This window comes from Prionailurus viverrinus, chromosome A1 (genome assembly GCF_022837055.1).
Source record: "Prionailurus viverrinus isolate Anna chromosome A1, UM_Priviv_1.0, whole genome shotgun sequence".
In the NCBI taxonomy this organism is placed as follows: Eukaryota; Metazoa; Chordata; class Mammalia; order Carnivora; family Felidae; genus Prionailurus; species Prionailurus viverrinus.
The window spans coordinates 189,877,759-189,900,139 of record NC_062561.1 but is presented as its reverse complement, the minus strand read 5'-3'; the positions used below and the strand labels follow the sequence as shown (position 1 = coordinate 189,900,139).

Genomic DNA, 22,381 nt, shown 5'->3' with positions numbered 1-22,381 from the left:
TCTGCACTGGATTCCTAGGGCCACTGTAACAAAGTTCCACAATTGGGAAGCTAAAAACGACAGAAATTTTTTTTTTCTTTCAGTTCTGGAGGCTAGGAGTTCAAAATCAAGGTATCAGCAGGGCCGTGTTCCCTCTGAAGGCTCTAAGGAAGAACCATGCCTTGCCTCTTCCAGCTTCTGGCAGCTCCCAGAAATCCTTGGCACTCCTTGTCTTACAGATGATGCATCACTCCAATCTCTGCCTCCATCATCACATGGCCTTCTTATAAGATTATCGGTTATTCAATTCTGGGCTCATCAGTATCCAGTATGACCTTATCTGAACTTAACCAACTGCATGTGCAGAAACCATATTTCCAAATATGGTCACATTCTGAGATTCCAGATGGACATGAATTCTGGGTGGACAGGATTCAACTCAGTATAACTCCTGTGACTGCACACTGCTGGTTTCCTCCTTCCCCCTGGCAGCTCCCCGTCACTCTCCTTCTGGGGCTACTTTGCTTCCCCTAATTCAACTCTAAATGTTGCAGTGACCCATGGCTTGGCCCAGGGCCCCTTGCCTTCTTCTTCTGTTTTTAAATGTTCCTCTCTCTCTCTCTCTCTCTCTCTCTCTATATATATATATATATATATATATATCATGAGATCATGACGTGAATCTGGGTACTCCCTGCCCCTTGCCTTCTTTATTTATTTATTTATTTTTTTTTTAAAATTTTTTTTTTCAACGTTTATTTATTTTTGGGACAGAGAGAGACAGAGCATGAACGGGGGAGGGGCAGAGAGAGAGGGAGACACAGAATCGGAAAGAGGCTCCAGGCTCTGAGCCATCAGCCCAGAGCCCGACGCGGGGCTCGAACTCCCGGACCGCGAGATCGTGACCTGGCTGAAGTCGGACGCTTAACTGCGCCACCCAGGCGCCCCTCCCTTGCCTTCTTTAAATACACTCTCTCGGGGCACCTGGGAGGCTCAGTGGGTTAAGCGTCCGACTTCTGCTCAGATCATGATCTCCCGGTCCCTGCGTTCGAGCCCCACCACAGGCTCTGTGCTGACAGCTCAGAACCTGGAGCCTGCTTTGGATTCTGTGTCTCCCTCTCTCTCTGTCCCTTCCCCGCTTGTGCTCTCTCTCTCAAAAAAAAACAAACGTTAAAAAAATTAAATATACTCTCTCCTGAGGGTATATCATCTAATCCCATGGTTTTAAAATTCCACTGATGACTCCCAAATTTAGGTTCTAGCCCTCACCTGTACCCATATTGATAATCCTAGTTAAAACTTATTGGATGCTTCCTATGTGCCAGACTCTATTGTAAATTCTTTCTGTGTATTAGTTAATTTAATCCTTACAACAAATTTATGGGGTACTATTTTTATCCCCAATGTATGGATGAAGAAACTGAAGCACAAGGAGGTTAAGTAAATCGTTCAAGCCCACATAGAGAGAAGGAGCCAGGATTTGAAACTGCGTAAGATGGGTCCAGAGCCTCTTCTCTTGACCACTACATGCTCTGGCTTTCCACTGGGCTCCAGGCTCATGCTCTCAAGGTCAAACTTGACATCTGCACTTACAAGAACTAAGTAGAATGCTTGACTCCCACTCCCCACCCCATCTCCATTCCCACCTTAATCTTTTTGTCCTTGCTTCTACATCTTAGTATTTGGTACCATCAACACCCAGTTGCTCAAATTAAAAAAAAAAATCTAATAATCAAATTTGATTTTGTTCTTTCCACATCCACCCCAGCCTCCATTCCCACCCCCAACAAATCCAAGGATGCCTATTAGCTTTACCTCTAGAACATACCCCTGTTTGCTCCGTTTTCACTACCACCCTAGTTCATGCTAAGCTATCATCATCTCTAGAGTTAGTGCAATTACTTTCTTCCTGGTCTTTCTGCTTTCACTTTTGCAGTCGATGTATATAACCAACCCAACAGCCAAATGAGTCTTTTGAAACATAAATCAGGCCATGACATGCCCAAGTTTCAAAGCTTCTAAAATACCCCCTTACATTTACAGTAAAATCCCTACTCCTGTTCTTAGCCTACAGGTTCCTGCTTGATCTGGCATTGCCCGCCTCTCTACCCTTACTCCTACCACTCTCTTTCTCGCTCAGGTAGCTCCAGTCATGATCTCACCCCCGCTTTTCCAGGAATGCTTTGTGCCTGCACCAGGTCCATGTACCTGTTCACCTTCATGCCAGAAATGCTGTTGGAAATGCTCTATTCTCACATCTTCTTCACATCAGACCAAACACTGCCTCCTAAAAAGTCCTTTCCTAAATCCTTACCTAATGTTCTGCCCCAATCACTTTCTTACACATCATCCTATATTTGTGTTTTAATAGCATTCACCACTATTTGGAGATACTTTAATTATGTAGTTGGTTATTTAAACAGAGACTTTCTCTGTCTTATTTATATTTATGTCTCCAATGCCCAAAATGATGTGCAATACACAGTGACTGTTTAATATTTTTCAAAGGAGGAATGAATGAAACTAAGTGAATAGACAAGCAAGGCCAATCACGGGAGGTTGTTTGGAGGTCAGTTTTACGGCCAGTTTTCAAAGGTCAGTTTGAAAGGAGAAAAGATGATTAGAGAAGAGAAAGAATATTTTTAGCAAGAAAACAAAATATTCAAAAAAGTGATATAGTCTTGAATAAGTGACAAACAGAGGCAATAACTATACCACTTCAGGTGACATGGAAAGTCGGTCAATACAGAAGTAAAATTAGCTTCTTAGAGCAAGGAGTTATCATCATTTGGTTAAACATATTGAATGTCATCCTAAGGGGTTTAAATTTATTTACGCCTTCAACAAATATTTATTCAGTTTCTACTATGTGCCAGGTACTATTCTAGGTACTTTTTAATATAAAAATAAACCAAAACGACATGATCTCTGCCCTCATGGTGTTTATAATCTAGTGGAAGGCTGACATCAAATATTAATATTCCATAAACATTTGGAATTGCCAAACAAACTGCCAAAGTGTGTGTGCTGGGTTAGTATTTTGGTAACATTAATCAATGTGATTTTGTCCCTAGTACTGTTTCCCTTTGGCCCTTACCCATCCATTCATCTCAGTATTCTGTATGTAATGACTCAGAAAAGGTATCATATAGTGAAATCCAATACATAATCCAATACATAAGGAATCTTGCTCTAGCTTTGGAGATCAAGAGTCACAGGCTCCACTGACTGAGCCATCCAGGGACCCCTGTATTCATTTTGACCTAAATGTGAGAATTGATGACAGTAAACTACAAAGCATTGTTATGAAAATAAAAAAATATAAAAATAATATTTTTAATAAATAGTCTTTGTCTAGAAGAAAAACAAGACTAATTGAGAGGACTTAATTTAGATTAGGGGTTCAAGAAAGGCCTCTCTGAGAAAGTGTCTTGTGAGCAGAGACTTCAGAAAATGAGATTACCAAGGGAAGAACAAGGAGAGGAGAGTTCCCAGTGGGGCCCTGGGAAGGGCTGGATGTGCTAGAATAGAACAGATGGAGCTGGATTGAGAGGAGGCTCAGGTCAGATCAGATAGACCCTCGGAGGCCATGTTACACCATCTGTTACACAAGTATAAATATTATACAAATCCCAAGTGTTGTGAAAAAACCACCAAGGATTTTAAGCAGAGGGCAGAGGTGTTAGGTATGGCTGATTATACAGCCTGGGCACTATATAACTCCATGAAACACTGCAGGCATAGTCCCTGGTGTGGCACATTGCCTCCCTGCGGGTGACATAATCAAATTAAGATTTTAAAAATATCAGTCTGTGTGCTATGTGGAGAATTCTAGGGCCAGAGTAGAAGCAGGGAGATCACTTAAATGGCTATTGCAGTCTTCAATCAAGTAGCCTAGCATAGTACTTGTGATAGAGAAGAGTGAACAGACCATATTTGTGGTTTCCACAGTTAGCATTAGAGGTCCAGGTAGATTCCTGAATTTGGGAGTAGTCTACTTAATGGTGCTTGAGAAACATTAATCTTCTAGCCAGTGGTGTGCTGGAGCAGACGTGTAGCAGCTCTGCACTGGCTCACGAAAGCTGAGTGTGTACATCTCTCTCTAATTCTTTATTCAGTGACATCAAATTGATAGCTTCAAATCTGCCTTGGTGGGAGTATTTACACCAAGGAAATTGGCAAGTGCTACAAACAGAGCTTCTGTACCCAAAGAGCTGGTTGTGATACATTTACAAGTACACCACTGCTTCCAGCTTTTTAAAAATATTTCAACACTAAAGAATCACTACATAAGATATGGTAAGTGATGGAACATTCATAAGGCTGCTGCAGTTAAAATAAATGGGATGGTTATAAGAGACACTGGGAGGAAAAAAAAAATCTGTAAGACTTGATGGTTTATTAAAGGCAGTGATGGGAAGAGAGGAGCAGATTATATTTTCTCCCCTGGAAAAAGAAGTCATTTCCAGACGCATCTCTTTGGAGAACACTGCAAAGAGAACATTTCACAATTGAGTTTCCCATCATGTGTATTTTAAAATGGCCCTACTTCAGCTGTAAAGAATTTCAAGTGCCTCTTAAAATTCCACCTTATTGTAGCTCAGAATTCTGAATTCTATCGCCATTTATTGGTGTAAATGAATGGAATAATAATTGAATCCCAAACTCTCAGTCACTGAGCATAACTGTCTCACTACAACAAAAGATCTGTAGAGATCTAGAGAAGAACATTCTTTAAAACTCAAAAATGTCTTTCGATCTGTGAATGGTGCAGAATCAAGGCAGCCTGTGTGGAGACTAATCAGGCCTTAAGTAAATATGTGGAAAGTTCATATGAGGGTTTCTAAAGGGCATCAGGAAAGGAAGTGAAAGAATATACTAAGAGATTACTAAATAAACATTTTTTTTCATGAAAATAAGTGTTCTGTAGAATTTATAACTTACATCCTAAGAATAATACTAAACACGCTTTACTATCAGCATGTACATCTAATAGTTCAGAAACACTAAATGTGTTAAACCTTAATCAATATAGGTGAAATATAAAATAATGATTTCACTTTTTCACTCTTTCAGTAAACCTCTGTTGAAGGCATACTAAGAGACAAGTATTTCCCTAGATCTTGGAGATATAAAAATGAATAGGACTACCTTGGGTTTGTGCATAATAACTGAGGAAGACGGAGTCATGAACAGATTAGAGTACAATGTGGACAATGCAGAGGTTCAGTATTTAGAAGACATTATGGAAGGCCAAGAAGGGACACATAACTCAAGAGTTGAGTGAGCAGAGGCAGCTTCCTGGGGGAAGTGACACTAAGCTGAATTTTAAAGAGTAGGGGGAAGCCGGATGATGTATGTGTATGGAATGGGGCAATTTCAGGCAGAGGGAAGAGCATGATAAAAAACACAGAAGTGAGAAACAGCAAAGCGTTCTTTAGATCCTTACTTGAAAGGCAGAAGGGAAATAAGGAGAGGAGGCTGGAGACCTACAGTTCTCAGTGGCACACCAAAGAGAAGGCAACTGGAACGGTCCAACCTGGGTGTAGACAAAGACGGGGGGCATTGTCTGTGGAATATCTGAAAACAATAATAAGAATGATTACATTGCAACAATTCTAAACAATGATAAAATGATCCCTTCTGTCAAGTGGGCATGCTCCTGAGTAGACCACTATATGTTTTTCCTCAAGATGTGGAGCAAGGAAGTGACATGATCAAGTTCCTGAGCTGTGCAGATACAGAGATGCCAGCTGCAGTTAAAGCTAAATGAGAGATCCTTTCTTTGCATCCCCTTAGAATTTGAGATAAGTTTTTATTGACTTATGGGAGATCATGAAGACAGATACAGCAACTGGGCATTGATTTTGGACTGGAACTGTACATTCAGGAGTCAACACAGAAGTGGTAGTTAATTCTCTGGGAGTGGAAGAGAACCTGGGAAAAGACAAGTGGGCCATAGATGGAATACTGGGTAGCTGACTACTTCATGGACAGAAGACAGAACAAAAGTCTAAGAAATAGAGAGTGAAGGGATGCTCAGAAGCCTAAGAAATCTAGATAGCACAAAACTGTGGCAAGACTTCCCAAGGCCAAGGGGGAGAGAGAGAATTGGAGATAATGCAAAAGAGATAAATATCAGTAGGTGTCCATGAGGAAAAAATCGGAAGAAATCATGGTACCTGCTGGGAGGTAGCTAGGGGGTTGACGATGTAATGGCTGAAACCCTAGCAAGAATTGAGAGTGAAAGACTCATCTGGTAGTTTAAGTGCATTTATGGGCCCATAACCCAGTCCCATATTAAGCTCTGAAGGTGACAAGACCCCAGAGTTTACCCACAACCCAGTGTGGTTCAGGGAAACCCAGTGTGGTTCAGGAAATAAAACAGACCCAGTGAGGGTCCTTCTTGCCTCAAAAAAAGCATGGCCCTAGCAAAGAGACTCATCAAACCAGAAAAGACAGGAACATGGGTGGACAAAAGACCAAAGACCTTATGGGAAGATGCACATCTCAAAAGATGCTATCATTCTAAGAGCTGAGGCCCAGATGGCTTCTCCATGTGACTCACATTAACTAAGCCTATGTTTACCCCCTACCTCCACTTAAATGTTACCTCAGAAAACTTGCATATCTGAGGCTCATCTTCTCCCCCTAATAGAATAATTACCCATCCCCAAATAAAAGTTAAGTTCAAAGATAGAAAAATAGTTATATTTCTTGCATATTTCAGTTTGTGAATTGCAGTCTATATGTTTATTACAGAAAACCATAACCTATAAATCCTAGACTCAATTGGGTCTTTTCTCTATATGGACACTGCATTTAAAAAAGTATGGTGTAGTGGCACCTGGGTGGCTCAGTCAGTTAAGTGTCCAACTTGTGATTTTGGCTCAGGTCATGATCTCACAGTTCATGAGATCAACCCCACATAGGGCTCTGCACTGACAGCACGGAGTCTGCTTGGGATTCTCCCTCTCTCTCTGTCTCTCTCTCTCTCAAAATAAATATATATATTTTTTAAAAAGTACAGTCTAAATAGGTAAGAATTATTTAAAAATGAAATGAAATTCTGAGCTTTAACTTGCATTGCTCAACAATCTTTACAGAGGATTTCATTTATTTTTTAGTAAGTATTTTATTGTTGTTATTCTTCTAGAAAAATTTTTTTTAAATTAAGCTTCTAGGGCCAATGCAGGGCTTGAACTCACAATGAACCCAAGATAAACAGTCACATGCTGCACCAACTGAACCAGCCAGGAGCCCCCACAGGGTCTCATTTCTAACCCACAGGAACACTTTTCCTGTGTTCTTTTTCTCTCTTCCACATTTCTCTGCAACCAAGATTACACTGGATTCTCTCATTCTTAACTATACCTCCCCAAAACTTTTCCTCCTACAGGTCACACTGATAATTTTGCTTTCTAAATTCCTAATTTTTCTGTTCTAGATCTTCAATCAGCTTGACTTCCCTTTCCTTCTTCCTCTACCCCTCCTATTCTTTATTTCGTCTTGCTTTTCAGGATAGGGAGGGATTGTGAATCTACCCAGGCAAAGAGAAGAGGCTAGCGGGGGAAGAAAACTAGAAACACTGGTTAATTTTTAAGCCACAGCTCTTAAGAGAAGATGGATAAGCAAAAAGATAAAAATGTGAATTACCTGAAATTCTACTATTGTAAATATGTTGATGTATTTTCAGACTTTTTCCTATGCATTTATAATACACAGAAGTTTAAGCTGCAAAAAAACACACATCATAACTCATATAGCCCCTTTTAAGTAACAACTATATTGTGAAAGTCCTTTTCTTTCAAGCTTTATACATACACCCTCACTGTTAAAAGCTATATGGCATTCCACTGTTTGAATATACCATAAATGATGCACTCTGTGTCCCACTGTTAAGACACTTAGGTTATTTCTGATTATGCTATTATGAACACTATAGTTGTCCTTCGTTCACTTGTGCAATTATTTTCATAGGATTAATTAGTAGGTGTGATAATTCTGGTCAAAGAGTACACATATTTATATTAGCTTTCTAGGCTGCTGGAACAAGCCAGGAGGCTTAAACAATAGAATTTTATTGTCACAGTTCTGGAGCCTAGAAAGTAAAGATCAAACTGTTAGAAGGTTGATTTCTTCTGTGGGCAGTGAGAATCTGTTCCATGCCGCTCTCCTGGCTCCTGGTGGTTTGCTGGCCATCATTGGCCATCCTTGTGTTCTGCTGCATTACCCTGATCTCTGTCTTTATCTTCACATGGTATTCTCCCTGTTTGCCTATAGTGCCCCAAATTTCCCTTTTTATAAGGACACCAGTCATATTGTATTAGGGGGTCACCCTACTCCAGTATGACATTTACAATAACCTGATTTCTAAATAAAATGATATTCTTGGGGCACCTGGGTGGCTCAGTTCGTTAAGCATCCAACCTCGGCTCAGGTCATGATCTTGTGGTTCAGGAGTTCGAGCCCCATGTCAGGCTCTGTGGGGACAGCTCAGAGCCTGGAGCCTGCTTCGGATTCTGTGTCTCCCTCTCTTTCTGCCCCTCCCCCACTAGTGCGCCCCCCCTTTCAAAAATAAACATTAAAAAAATTTTTTTAATGACATTCTTAAGTATTAAATGTTAGGACTCCAACAAATGATTTTCAGGGAGACACAATTCAACCCATAACATTATCTTTAAGACTTTTAATATATGTTTCCAAAGTTTTAGAGTGCATCTTTGAGAGATGTAAATGAGGTAGCATTGACAGGATTTGGTATGATTGATTATAACTGGGGAAGGGATCATAAGAAAGGAGTAGCACTGGGTAATTTCTAAATATGGCCCATGGGCAATTGAATATAATATAGTACAAATATACTGGGAGAGGGAGTTTGGTAGTTACGTTTCAGACATACGGAATCTGAGGCATTATGAAAAAGGCAAATGGAAATGTCTAATCAGTACCTATATATGTGGGTCTGGCATTTAGGAAAGACACAATTTGTGAATCATCACTACTTAAGTGGAAGTTGAGAGTCATGGGGATGGACGAAATTACCCACTAAGGTCACCCAGTGACAAGAGCTAAAAGAGGATCAAGGACAGAATCTTAGGGACCCAAATACTTAAAGGGTATTTGGAGGGTGAGAAACTTACGAATGTGACTGGAAAGGTTTCAAGGTTTCAAGGATGAGGAGATAAACTAATACTTGGAAGGATGAGTAAGACTTCAAGGCAGACAAGGAAGAATTCCAAGCTGAGGGGATGGTTTGAACAAAGAGCCAAAGAATGGGAATATACATAGCATAGCCTGGAAATATCCAATAACTTGACATGGCTGAGACAAAACAAGAGAGAAAGGAGTGGTAGAAATGAGAGAAGGAAGGTACATTAGGGCCAGATGTGAGAGGTGTCTTATGCCTGTCACTGGTCTGTTAGTGCTCAAATCCATTCCCTGACCTTCCCTGCTTACCTCTATATCACAGGATGCTGACCTTGGTAGCCCACATTTCTCAGGATGTCTTGGCCACTGGCTTCTGGTTAGGTTTGGCCAATAGAGGCACAGATGGTAGACTAGAGGGCAGCATCTCAGGCAGTGACTGCGTCTACTCCATAGTCCAGTTCTTGCTGGTCACACTCTACCATGGCTCCAGCTCTGGCTGCACAGTCCATCCAGTGGTGCTGGAGGCTCCTCCTCTAACTTCCGGGTCCTGCCACATACCCTGGTTCCTGGGCTCCAATCATACTATAGCTCTTCCTTTTGTCTTCTTTCCTAGAGATGGCAGCAGTTCCCTGCAGTTGTCGATTTCTGAGATGCCTCACCTTATTTTCAGCTCTGCCAAAGCTCTAAAACTAGTTCTTCACCTTAAATTCCTTGTTATTTCCAGATTTGTTTATTGTTGTTGCTGCTCTTATGTTATAATTAACTTGTTCATATGATTCCTGGTGTGTCTGTCCAATAGTCTCTTTCTAACACCTTGGAGTAAAATTGCTAGATTGCTATCTTCAGACTTGTTTTACACAAGAGAAAAACAAGCCCATGTAAAAATGGATTCCTAGCTAATGCCACAATCAAAATTTAATTTCCATGGATCAAATATAAATAGTAAAAATTTGGAAGCTTCAAAATAAAATACAGAATATCTGATCTGTGCTAGGGAAAAATTTCTTATAGAAGATACAAAAAGAGCAATCCATAAAGCAAAAGGTAAAACATTAAACATACTCAGAATTAAGAACTTCTGTTCAACAAGACATGATAAAGAGAATGAAAATGAAAAGCATAACTGGAAGAAAATAGTCACAACACATGTAACGCACAAAATATTAGTATCCAGAATCTATAACTCCTACTAACCACTAAGAAAAAGACAAACAACCATACAGAAAATAAGCAAAAAGATTCTGACAGAAACAGAAATCCAAATGCCCAGAAATGGAAAAAAAAAAGCTTAATCTCATCAGTAGTCAGGGAAGTGAAAATTAAAACCATAATGAGAAACCATTTCAACTCACTAGACTAGCACAAATGTAAAAATGACACAGTACTAAGGTTTTGACAAGAATGTAAAGCCAGGTAGGGGCTCTGTCAGTTGAGCATCCAACTCTTGAATTCAGCTCAGGTCCTGATCTCATGGTTCCTGAGTTCAAGGCATGTGTCAGGCTCTGCAGTGACAGTGTGGAGGCTGCTTGGGATTCTCTCCCTCTCCTCTCTCTCTGTTCCTCCCCAATTTGCACATATGCGAGTGCTCTCTCTAAATAAATTAATTAATTTAAAAAAAAGTATCGAGCAGGGCAAATTCATATATTCCTCATGGAGATATAATTTGGCATAACTTTGGAAAGCAATTTACCATCCCCTGGTAGGGTCATATAAGCACGGATCATATACCAAACAATTCTATTCCTAAAGATAAAATTAAAGTATCTGTGCACACATGAAGCAAAAGACACTATAAGAAACTCCAATGTAAAATAGCTTATAAGAGTCCCAATAGGCAAAAACTTTGGCCAGATTCAAATTTCTATTGGCAATAAAATGGATGATAAAATTGTGATGTATCTATGTCACGGATTTTTAATACAGCAGTGAAAATTAATACAAGCACACACATAAAATGGCCGAATCCCATAACAGTGTGAAAGTAATCACAGAATGCCATATGTGATTTAATTGATGTAGCTTAATAGACAAACCTGAATAACATTTTTTTAATTAAAAACATTTTTAAAAATAATTTATCTATTTTTGAGAGACAGAGTATGAGTGGGGGGAGGGGCAGAGAGAGAGGGAAACACAGACTCCGAAACAGGCTCCAGGCTCTGAGCTGTCAGCACAGAGACCCACATGGGGCTCAAACTCAAGAACTGCGAGATCATGACCTGAGCCTGTCAGATGCTTAACCAACTGAGCCACCCAGGCACCCCATTTTGTAATTTTTTTTAAGGTTTATTTTTGAGAGCCAGAGAAAGACAGGGCAGGAGTGGGGGCAGTGCAGAGAGAGGGCAGAGACACCAAATCCAAAAAAGGCTCCAGGCTCTGAGCTGTCATCACAGAGCCCACCCAACACGGGGCTCAAACTCACAAACTGGGAGATCATGACCTGAGCAGAAATCGATGGTTAATCGACTGAACTACCCAGGCGCCCCTCATGTTAGAGGTATATACCTATGTATTAACCTTTAAAACAAAGGACATGCTTAACACCAAATTCAGGACGATGGCTGTTTCTAGGTGGAAATGGGGAATGTGATTATGAACTGTAAGTTTAAGGAAAGGATTATGTTTCTCTGGAGTTCATAATCAAGTACCTGACCTAGTCTGTGAGTTCACAAAAGCCTACATGAGGAAAGGGCATTTGAGCTGATAGCTGAAGAATAAGAAAGAGTTAATGAGAACAGTGCTTCTCACAGAGCCCCACCAGTAGCTGTGAAATATAATGGTATTTCCAGTCATAGATTTTTATTAAAAATATAATTTTATGCAAATAAAAACAAAAAAAACCCTGCCCATTGGAGTTTCTGCTCTTGTGCAGAAAAGACATCAATATTTTTAGAAAATGAGCCTTATTCTGAGACAATCTGGAGGCTCTCATTCTTCTTTAACATAAATCAGACTTGAGACCAAAATCATCAATACAAAAATTGTGGCCATTCATAAATACCTGGAAATATCCAACTCTTCACTTGGGGCTATAAGAGAGACTTTGAAGAGCTATCAAAGCATTTGGAGCAAGTTGAGCTGAGGGCTGATATTATAAGAGAGACTCAATCTTTCTTTGGAGAAATATTTAGATCCTTTGCCCATTTGTAATTGAGTTGTCTTTAAGTTGTTGAGTTGTAAGAGTTCTTTGTATATCCCACAAAGGATAAGATAGGTATGCTTTGGTTCTGAGGTACAGGATTTTCAAATATTTTATCACATTTTGTGGAATGTCTTTTCACTTTCTTGATAATATCCTTCGATGCATAAAGTTTTTACTTTTTGGGAAATGTGACCTAACAATTTTTCCTTTTGTTGCTGATGCTTTTGGTATCATATTTAAGAAACCATTGCCTAATCCAAGGCCATGAAGATTTACTTATGTTAGCCTAATGGAATTCTGAAAAAAACGGATTTATGTAGCTAAATATGTCTTTAAAGCCAATTAAAGAAAAAAAAAAGCAGCCAAATATACACTGAATTATCTGAAGAAGTAAAAACACTAAATGTACTTTCAAATCATATTAGTCACAAAAACTCACAAGCTTCATTGCAGTCAGAGAGATCCAGTTTTAAAGTGAGATTCCAGGGGCACCTGGGTGGCTTAGTCGGTTGGGCGGCTGACTTCGGCTCAGGTCATGATCTCGCGGTCCGTGAGTTCGAGCCCCGTGTCGGGCTCTGTGCTGACAGCTCAGAGCCTGGTGCCTGTTTCGGATTCTGTGTCTCCCTCTCTCTGACCCTCCCCCATTCATGCTCTGTCTCTCTCTCTCTATCTCAAAAATAAAATAAAAACGTTAAAAAAATTTAAAAAAAAAGTGAGATTCCAGAGTTTCAGCAGAAACTTAAAGTCATTTCTAAACTGTACCAATGAAGGAAATGGACTATGAAGCAGTCCACTTCAAGTGATTTACTACGGAAAGGAAGAAAAGAATCTGTCCATAGCAGATGAAAAGATCCTTTATGCATGTGAAGATGTGGATACTTACAGAATACAAGCCAAATCCTTTTAGAAAATCAGAAAGAACGGGGCGCCTGGGTGGCTCAGTCGGTTGAGGGTCCGACTTCAGCCCAGGTCATGATCTCATGGTCCGTGGGTTCGAGCCCCGCATTGAGCTCTGTGCTGACAGCTTGGAGCCCGGAGCCTGTTTCAGATTCTGTGTCTCCCTCTCTCTCTGACCCTCCCCTGTTCATGCTCTGTCTCCTCTGTCTCAAAAATAAATAAACATTAAAAATTTTTTTTTTTTAAATCAGAAAGAACCATTGGGTCTTTGATTATCAATTATCATGAGGGAAAAAGGCTTATATTTGGTGAGATATCTGTTGGCTGAAAAAAACGTTGGTAAGAAAATCAAATCCATACTTCAGAGAAATAAGTGATTTAGGAAGAATTTAAATCTCGACTTTGCAAAAAGTATCTTTATGTCCCTGATGTCCCAAAATGGGCATTTGGCAGAGGCTCAGGAGCTGCTGAAACTCCCTGGTGCAAGGAAAGAGGTCCATTAAGTTGGGATGGCTTGAAGATCCAGGATCTTGTGCCTGTGTGGACCACAGTCCTCAGGCCGACTGCATCCTGACACAGCATTTCCTCCACAACAGCAAGACAAGTTGTTCTGGTGCTCTCCGTGCTGGAGGATCCTCAAGACCTTCTTTTGACACCTCTAAGACATGCACTTGCAGAAATACAGGCCAATAGGAATGACACCATGGATGACCTTGGTCATTTAATTATGCCAGATTCAATCCTCTCACCTGAATGGAAGGCAGCTGACCCTGGGCTCTGTTGTTCTAAGTCATCCTCCTGTCAGAGGTCAGATAGCACAGATGGGTCCCAGGAAATAGTTCCTGACAAGAGAACCTCCTGTCATGTTCTTTTCTCTGGAAAGCCAGTTTGGACCTCTCAAGAATCTTTTCCACAGAGGGATGTCCTTGGCCCAGCACATTCTTCATTGGCAACAAGAAACATCTCTAAACAAGTGCTGGATTTTGGTTTTTCTGTTCACATAACATTAAAACAGAAGTGAGGCACCTTCAGAATTGGTCTAGCCTTCTAATGAGCCTATTTCTAAAGATCAGAATCATAAGAAAAATGCATTTTTGCTTTCTCCTAACGTAACTTTTGATATTTTCTTCTAGTTTCACCTATATTAAGTGATCATTCCATGCCTCAAATGGAAGATGGAATTATAATTCTTAAGACACTGTTTTATTACTGTATATTATTTAAACATGATTCTTAAAAGGAAATTGTTTCCATTTTATGCTATTTGTAGGTATGGTTTTTACAGTATTTTTGTCGTCATTGTTGACAAGTCCACTAAAATAATCCAGGAACACAGCAAGAATTTTGCCTAATAAAATAATTTTCAGTGTTTTCTCTTTTTAGTTTTATTGCTATTAGTTAAGTGGTATACAAGTGCTCAAATGGAAACATTATAGAATTATAGTTCTCAGGACAATGTTTCATAAATATACATCACATAAATAGGAGTTTTGTTAGTAAATTGCTTCCATTTTATTCAATTTCTACAAAAAGTATATTATTTTTGATATTGCTATTAAACAAGTCTCTTCTACTGATCCAGGAAAACATAATAATTTTGTCTCCTAAACTATTTTTCAATTTGCTCTTCTTTAGTCTTTCTCCTGTCATTATGTGATTACACAATTGCTCAAATGGAAGCTCAGCAGAACTGTAATTTTTTATAAATTTATTTAAAAGTGAATGTCATTTCCTCTGTTTCTAGATAGTCTGAAGATAGTATTTCAATTGTTTAACTTAAACTCCCCAGTAACATTGTCGTCAAAGTATCATGTCCATATCAGTTGTTACAGAAGACCTCTGGAGGGAATGGTATCAGACATCAGATGTGCTAATCATTGATTGGAAATACAAATCAATACATGTAAAAAGCAATGCCAGTGATATGCTATTGGAGTCCTGAAGCTGCATTCCCCAGCCCTGTTGAGGAAGCAGAAATTGAGTTAAACCAAGGTCAGAGGTAGAGCACCAAGCAACAGATTCTAGTTTTAAACAGACTGCTGCCAATGATTTTCTCAAACCATGGGCCAAATGCAGAATGCAGAGTTTGCCCTTTTTTGTGTTTTGGGACAAAAAAATTTTAACCTAACATCCATAAGGCTGTTGTGAGAATTAAATGAAATAACACATCTATGGTGCTTGCATGAATAAATAACAGCTGCTATCATGATTACTGCCAATTAGAAATATTATGGTGGAAAGCAGTGAAGAGAAAAAAGTTACAGGTTAGATTCACTATACCAAAAGGAGAATAATAATCTTGACTAGTGTCATAATTGGAGTTCTTAAAATGTAATCAAATCCAGAGGGAGCAAGTTTAAGAAAAAAATTAATGGATTCATATTAATTTAAATTATGAAACATTTCAATATTTGAGAACCATGAACTAATTTGGAACTGTTTAATACTTCTTATAAAGGCTAGTAATAGTGATGGCATAAAATAAATTGGTAGGTGGCAAAATTTAAAGTTAATGTAAATCTGAAGAGCTGCAACATGGATGGAGAAAAAGAAAATGAATGACTTGTTTATTGATAAGATGTGATTATCGTTAAACAAAAGAGTGGATAAATGAACACTGAATTAGCTAAAATGTTAAGAAGAGAAAAAGTAATACTGAGAGCTGTCAGGAAGAGAATTAACACCATTAACTGTCAATGTAGAGGACACCTGAGGAGTGGCTGCTTGGCCTTACAGAGAGGCCTCTTCTCTAAGAACCCTCCCCAGGAGACAGGGGCAGGCTCAGGCAGAACCTGATGCACTTTGAGGAGTTGATGGGTCCAGAATCAATGTGACCTAGTTAGGCCAGTAAGAGTGGATCTCAGGACTTGGGGATTTGGAGCTGAGTGATAGACTGGGAGTCAGAGTCATATTCATAGCAGTACTCTAGGGGTAAATAAGGTCTGTAGATTTATTGTTAACGACCTTAAACTTGCCTTGGCTCCTGCTTCAACAACACTCAACGAATTCCATCAGGTACCATGCCCTCCTGATGCCTCCCTTCCTCCCCAGCCCCATCTTTTTGGCTCAACGCAGCCTGATTAAGTTTCCGTTATTTAAAATCAGGAAAAATATTTCAAAACAAATCATCTGAAGTAATATTTATACAGCATCAAAAACAGTACCACTTTCACATTATCAATGAAATTCTAAGTACTAAATGTAAATTCTCTGTGAAGTTTATTTCAATGTGAATAATGAAGCTCTGGAAATTCCAGCAAAGATAAATGTGAACAAGAAAGAGGCAATACTAGTTTTCAATAAAAAGAAAGAACATGATTTTTCCAATGTACTACATGATCTTTTTATTTGTCATTTTGCAAGTGGAAAACTGATGGAAACTATGTCACAGGTCTACACGCTGTTATTTGGGAACTACTGAATGAAACCCTAGAGATTCTGAAATATAGAATTAAAAAAAATCTTTTGATTATTCAGTAAACTCATTTTTATAAACAGGGACTGAGGTCAGGAGAAATTGATCACCTTGAGGACGATAATTTTAGGCAAGGCTGCATTAGAACCCTATCTAATGCTCTTTGGACATAAACACATTGCTAAAGAAATGTTTCCTCACAACTGGAAATCTAATGAATAAAATAATGGTAGCCTATTCATTACAGATAGCTTGTTGGTGATCAAAGCTTGCTTTGTCATGCTGTAAATGTTTAAATTGTAACAGTCTAGACATTTCATTAACATTTCTTAAAGAATGGGAGATATTAATTTATACACTTATGAGTCACCATGGATAAATAAAACAAATAAATGAAATTGCCATTATAATGTGAAACGCTGCAACATAATAACAATTTGATGTTCTTGTTTAAGATTTCAAATTGAATGTTGATTAGTTAGCAATATATTATACTAAAATTTTCATTTCAGAAATAGTTCATTAGTCTAGAATTTGTGGATAGGGGCATTTGTAATTATTTCTCCCACAACTGAAAAGATACAACCTCCAATGCACAACTTTGGATATATACAAGAAGCACAAGTTTTGCAGTTAACACTGGGCATGGAAAACTGGCTATAGGGCCATCTATGGGGGCCTGTTTCAACTATAGGAAAATTTCTCCTCTTGATATTTTCCCTATAAAATGATGGCAAAGTTAAATGAATCTGGATCTTCTGTCACCCTATAATTTTTATTGACTTTAACATTTTCATTCCATTTACTAAATAAAGTAAAATCAATTTTCTATAATGAATACACATTATTTTCATTATTGGGAGAAATAAACTTTACTATTAGAATAAGTGCAATCAAGTTATGATTTTTTTCCCCTATAGTTGGTAATTTCTAGACCATTTATTTATTTATTTATTTTTAAGTTTATTTACTTATTTTGAGAGAGACAGAGACAGCATGAGCAGGGGAGGGGCAGAGAGAGAGGGGGAGAGAGAGAGAGACAGAGAGAATCCCAAGCAGGCTCTGCACTGTCAGCACAGAGCTCGATGCAGGGCTCAAACTCACAAAACCATGAGGTCATGAGCTGAGTGGATCAGAGAGTCAGACACTTACTTAACTGACTGAGCCACCCAGGCACCCCTTGACCCTCTATTTAAACTAAGCCTACCAATTTCAGGCTTAAAACTAAGTTCCAGAGATCTACCATACAACTTTGTGCCCATAGTTAACAATACCATATGGTACTTTTTTTAAGAGGATAGATCTCAGGTTAAGCGTTCTTAATTCAATAAAATCAATTAAATCTATGTAATATACATATTTTGTTTTCAATGAACATAATGAAAATTTTAAAACTCACTTTTTTCCTAATTTTAAAAGTAATGCAGAGACTTCCAGGTCTGGGACGAGGTGGAGTAGCTGCACTTCTCCCCATCCCTCCTGCTAAGTACAACTAAAAACCCCAGATGGAATTATGAAACAAATACATGAAAACTCTGAAAAGATGGAGAAAAGGCAGATTGGGTAGTTACCTTGAAAGACATGGCAGTGAATTCCCTGGGTTTTCTTTTTGCTTCATGTTTCTCAGACTGGGTGCTGGAGATGCAGGCAACCTAGAAATGCCAGCAGGCTCAGACACAAAAAAGGCCCCAAAAGCCTGCTCTCTCTAGACAAAGCACCAGGAAAGGAAGAGCCTAGCAAGAAAGAAACATTCAGTTAATAACCACTCATGCAGAAAAAGGTTAACATTGAGAGGCCTGAGCCATAGAACGTCCTGCTTGCAAGGTGGGCCTTTGGCTAGCCTCTGGGAACTTCACTGATAAAAACAGTTCCCGACACCGATTATTAAACTTTCCTTAAATGATACAGATGCTTCACTGTGCCTTGACTGTTCATGCAAATGATAGGGTTTAAACTGTACATCTGCTTTCCTTTTGAGGGTCTGGAATTGGTGCTAAGCAGTGGGTACCTATATGACCAGACCAAAAAACCTTGGGCACTGAGTTTCTAATGAACTTCCCTGGAAGACAACACGTTATACCCATTCTCACAATTCACTGATGGAAAAATTAAGTGCATCCTGGGCAATTCTACTGGGGGAGAACTCTTAGAATCTTGTGCCTGGTTTCCTCTAGACTTCAGTCCACAAAAATTTTCCTTTGCTGATTATGCTTTGTAACATTTACTGAAAGTATCATTGAGGAATACAACTGTACATTGAGTCCTGTGAGTACTCCTGCTGTATCACTGAACATGAGAGTATTCTTGGAGACGCCCAACATACTGCCATACTCCAACCAAGTATCAGAAAAAGTGGTGGTCCCACCCCCACCCCCACCCCTGTAAGCAATAGCCCAGTGGGAAATGTAGACTTTCACTCATGCCAGACTATAATGAGGTACCCCAACCCTCTACCAGGATAGTGTCAGAGAAAGCTGAGTGGGAAGCCAGAACTTTTACCATCTTCTAATGGAAATGTGGTCCTCCCACAACCCCATCTCCCATAATGTCAGTGGAGGCCATGTGGGGAGTAGCGAGGAGGCATCCTTCTACCTCCCAACTATGGGGGCTTTCAGTTGAAGTCTGGTGGAGAACCTGAACTCCCACTCCTATACACCCCTTTGTCACATGGGGTGACAAAGAATGCCTAATGGGGATATGAACTTACACCCTGACCAGGAAGTTATAAGGTGTCATCCCCGTAACCCCACTCTGGTGTCAGAGAAGGCCTGATAAAACAGAAGATTTAAATAAGATCCAGAGTATCATAATGTAATACCCCAAATGTTCAGGATACAGTAGAAAGGTACTTTTCATACTAACAACCAGGAAAATCTCAATTTGGATGAGAAAGACAACAGATGCCAACGCCGAGAGAACACAGATGTTGGAATTACTTGATAAGGATTTTAAAACAGCCAGCATTAAAAATGATTCAATAAACAATTATGAACATGCTTGAAACAAAGCGTTTCAGCAAAGAAATGAAAGACATAAAGAAAAGACAGATAGACATTTTAGAACTGAAAGATTACAATATCCTAAAGTAAAAAACTTTTTAAATTAGTGGATGGGCTCAACAGAAGAATAGAGGAGTACAGAAGAATCAGTAAACCTGAAGATATATAATAGAAGTGATGCAATCTGAACAATAAAAAGAAAATGGATTTAAAAAAAATTAACAGTCTTGAGGACCTGTGAGCTACTAAAAGATCTAACATTTGTGCCACTAGAGTCCTGGGAGGAGAGGAGAAAGAGGGTAGACCTGAAGAAGTATTTAAAGAAAAAATTTCTGGGGGTGTTTGGGTGGCTCAGTCAGTTAAGCGTCTGACTCTTGATTTCGGCTTGTCATGATCTCATGTTTGTGAGATAAAGCCCCACATTGGGCTCTGCACTGACAGCACGTAGCCTGCTTGGGATTCTCTCTCACTCTCTCCACCCCTCACCTGCTCCCATGCATGCACATTTGCATACGTGCTCTCTCTCAAAAATAAATAAACAAACTTAAAAAAAAATTACAAACTGGGGAGAGTAAAGAAACTCAAATGGAGTTAAGGTTTTTATATTTCACTCAAACTAATAAAACGCCATCTCCAGTAGGCAGTGATAAGTTATGTATACATAATGTAATACCTAGAGCAACCATTGAAAATTTATACAAAAAGATATACTTGAAAACATTACAGACAAATCAAAATGGAATTGTAAAATCGTGTTCAAGTAACCAGCTGAAAGACATGAAAAAGAAAACAGAAAAACCAAAAGCAGAAGGAACAGCAAACAATAAATTGGCAGACTGAAGCGTTAACATATCAGTAATTACATTACCTATAAATGGTCTATTTTTTTTGTAAAAGCCAAAAACTGAAAAAAAAAAAACCCCAAATTTCCAAACTGGTGAATAAATAGACAAATTGTGGTAAATCCATGCCAGGGTATTCTGCTCAGCCACAAAAGGGAGTTGCTACAAACAATAGTTTGAATAGCTCTCAAGTGTCTTACAGTGAATGAAAAAAAAAAATTTCTAAAGACATATGTTTGGGGCGCATAGGTGGTTCAGTCTGTTAAGCATCTGACTCTTGATTTTGGCTCAGGTCATGATCTCATGGTTCCTGAGTTTAAGCCCCAAGTCGAGCTCTGCACTGGCAGGGCAGAGACTGCTTGGAATTCTTCTCTCTCACTTCCTCTCTTCCCCTTCCCCATTCATGCTCACTCTCTCTCTCAAAATAAATAAATGAACATTTTTGGGGCGCCTGGGTGGCGCAGTCGGTTAGGCGTCCGACTTCAGCCAGGTCACGATCTCGCGGTCCGTGAGTTCGAGCCCCGCGTCGGGCTCTGGGCTGATGGCTCGGAGCCTGGAGCCTGTTTCCGATTCTGTGTCTCCCTCTCTCTCTGACCCACCCCCGTTCATGCTCTGTCTCTCTCTGTCCCAAAAATAAATAAACGTTGAAAAAAAAAAAAAAAATTTAAAAAAAAAAAAAAAAACCGAAAAAAAAAGAAAAAAAAAAAATAAATGAACATTTTTAAAAAAGGCATATATTGTATGATTCCATTTACATAACATTCTAGAAATGACAAAAGCATAAAGATGGGAAACGAATTAGTGACCAAGGGTTAGGAATGGGAGGAGGAATGGGGGTGTGGGTGGGTACAAAGGGCAACACAAGGATATCTTTGTGGTGATGGAAGAGTTCCGTATCTTGACTGTAGTGGTTATGTGAATCTGTACGTGTAACATATGGCATAGAATTATATGTAAACACAAGTACCAATGTTAGTGTTTTGATACTTGCAGTATAGCTGTGCAAGACATAATCATTAGAAAAAAAACTCAGTGAAGGGTGCACATGATCTCCCTTTTTGCAACTGCCTGTAAATCTGTAATTATTTTTTTAATTACACATAAACTGTGCATACAAATGGGTGAACGTCTACAGCATAGAAAAGACTTGCAAAGATAGGCATAAAATTATGTGTTAAGGATATATCTCTTTTATTTGAATTTTTTAAAAAATGCAAAGTTATTTCATTTCAAAATCCAAATATAGAAAAATATAAACAAGATGAAAATCACTTCCTCTATGATGCCATCAAGAGAGAATTTTAATTCACTCATTTAACAGATACTGAGTGCATCCTATGGTGCCGTGAACTGTTAACATTTCAGTGTGTATGTCAGAACTTTCCCGTGCATCTAGAGTCATATACAAATTATCATCATTCATGGATATGCAGTATTCTATGCATAATATGTATTATTGTATAACAAGCTCTCATTACTTGATGTTTTCTTCATTAATATTCATCCATTCAGCAAATATTTGATTACCTGCTTTAGCCAACATCAATGCTAGACTCCAAAAATATAATGGTGAATTAATCAGATATGGTCTGTTTCCTCACGAAGCTTACAATATAGTGACAGACTGTCACTAAACAATTTTTTTTGAGATAAATACACAATTAGTTTGTGTCAAGTTTACACAAATATAAACAATGTTTGAAATACTCAGCAGGCCTGCCTGGGTGGCTCAGTTGGTTAAGCTTCAGACTTTGGCTCAGGTCATGATCTCACGGTTTGTGGGACAGCTCAGAGCCTGGAGCCTCCTTCTGATTCTGTCTCTCTCTGTCCCTCCCTTGCTTGCACTCTGCCTCTCTCTCAACAATAAATAAACATTAAAGAAAATTTTTTTGAAATTCTCAGCTGTGAAAGGAAAGGTATCTTGATGGCAAGCTATCAAAGCATGTTTATCATTGAT

At 39.0% G+C, this 22,381-nt stretch overlaps 2 protein-coding genes across 4 annotated transcripts in view; one reads left to right on the top strand and one right to left on the bottom strand.

Annotated features, from left to right (window-relative positions):
• Positions 1 to 22,381, top strand: part of UBLCP1 (ubiquitin like domain containing CTD phosphatase 1) — a 52,141-nt gene that overhangs the window by 6,098 nt on the left and 23,662 nt on the right. The window lies entirely within an intron of this gene.
• RNF145 (ring finger protein 145) overlaps positions 1 to 22,381 on the bottom strand; it is a 95,342-nt gene that overhangs the window by 70,065 nt on the left and 2,896 nt on the right. For all 3 annotated transcript variants that reach the window (XM_047849466.1, XM_047849475.1, XM_047849482.1), the window contains exon 2: positions 18,155 to 18,316. In XM_047849466.1, coding sequence (XP_047705422.1) covers positions 18,155 to 18,201 — 47 coding nt within the window. In that variant the 5' untranslated portion in view covers positions 18,202 to 18,316. The remainder of the gene's footprint in view (positions 1 to 18,154; positions 18,317 to 22,381) is intronic.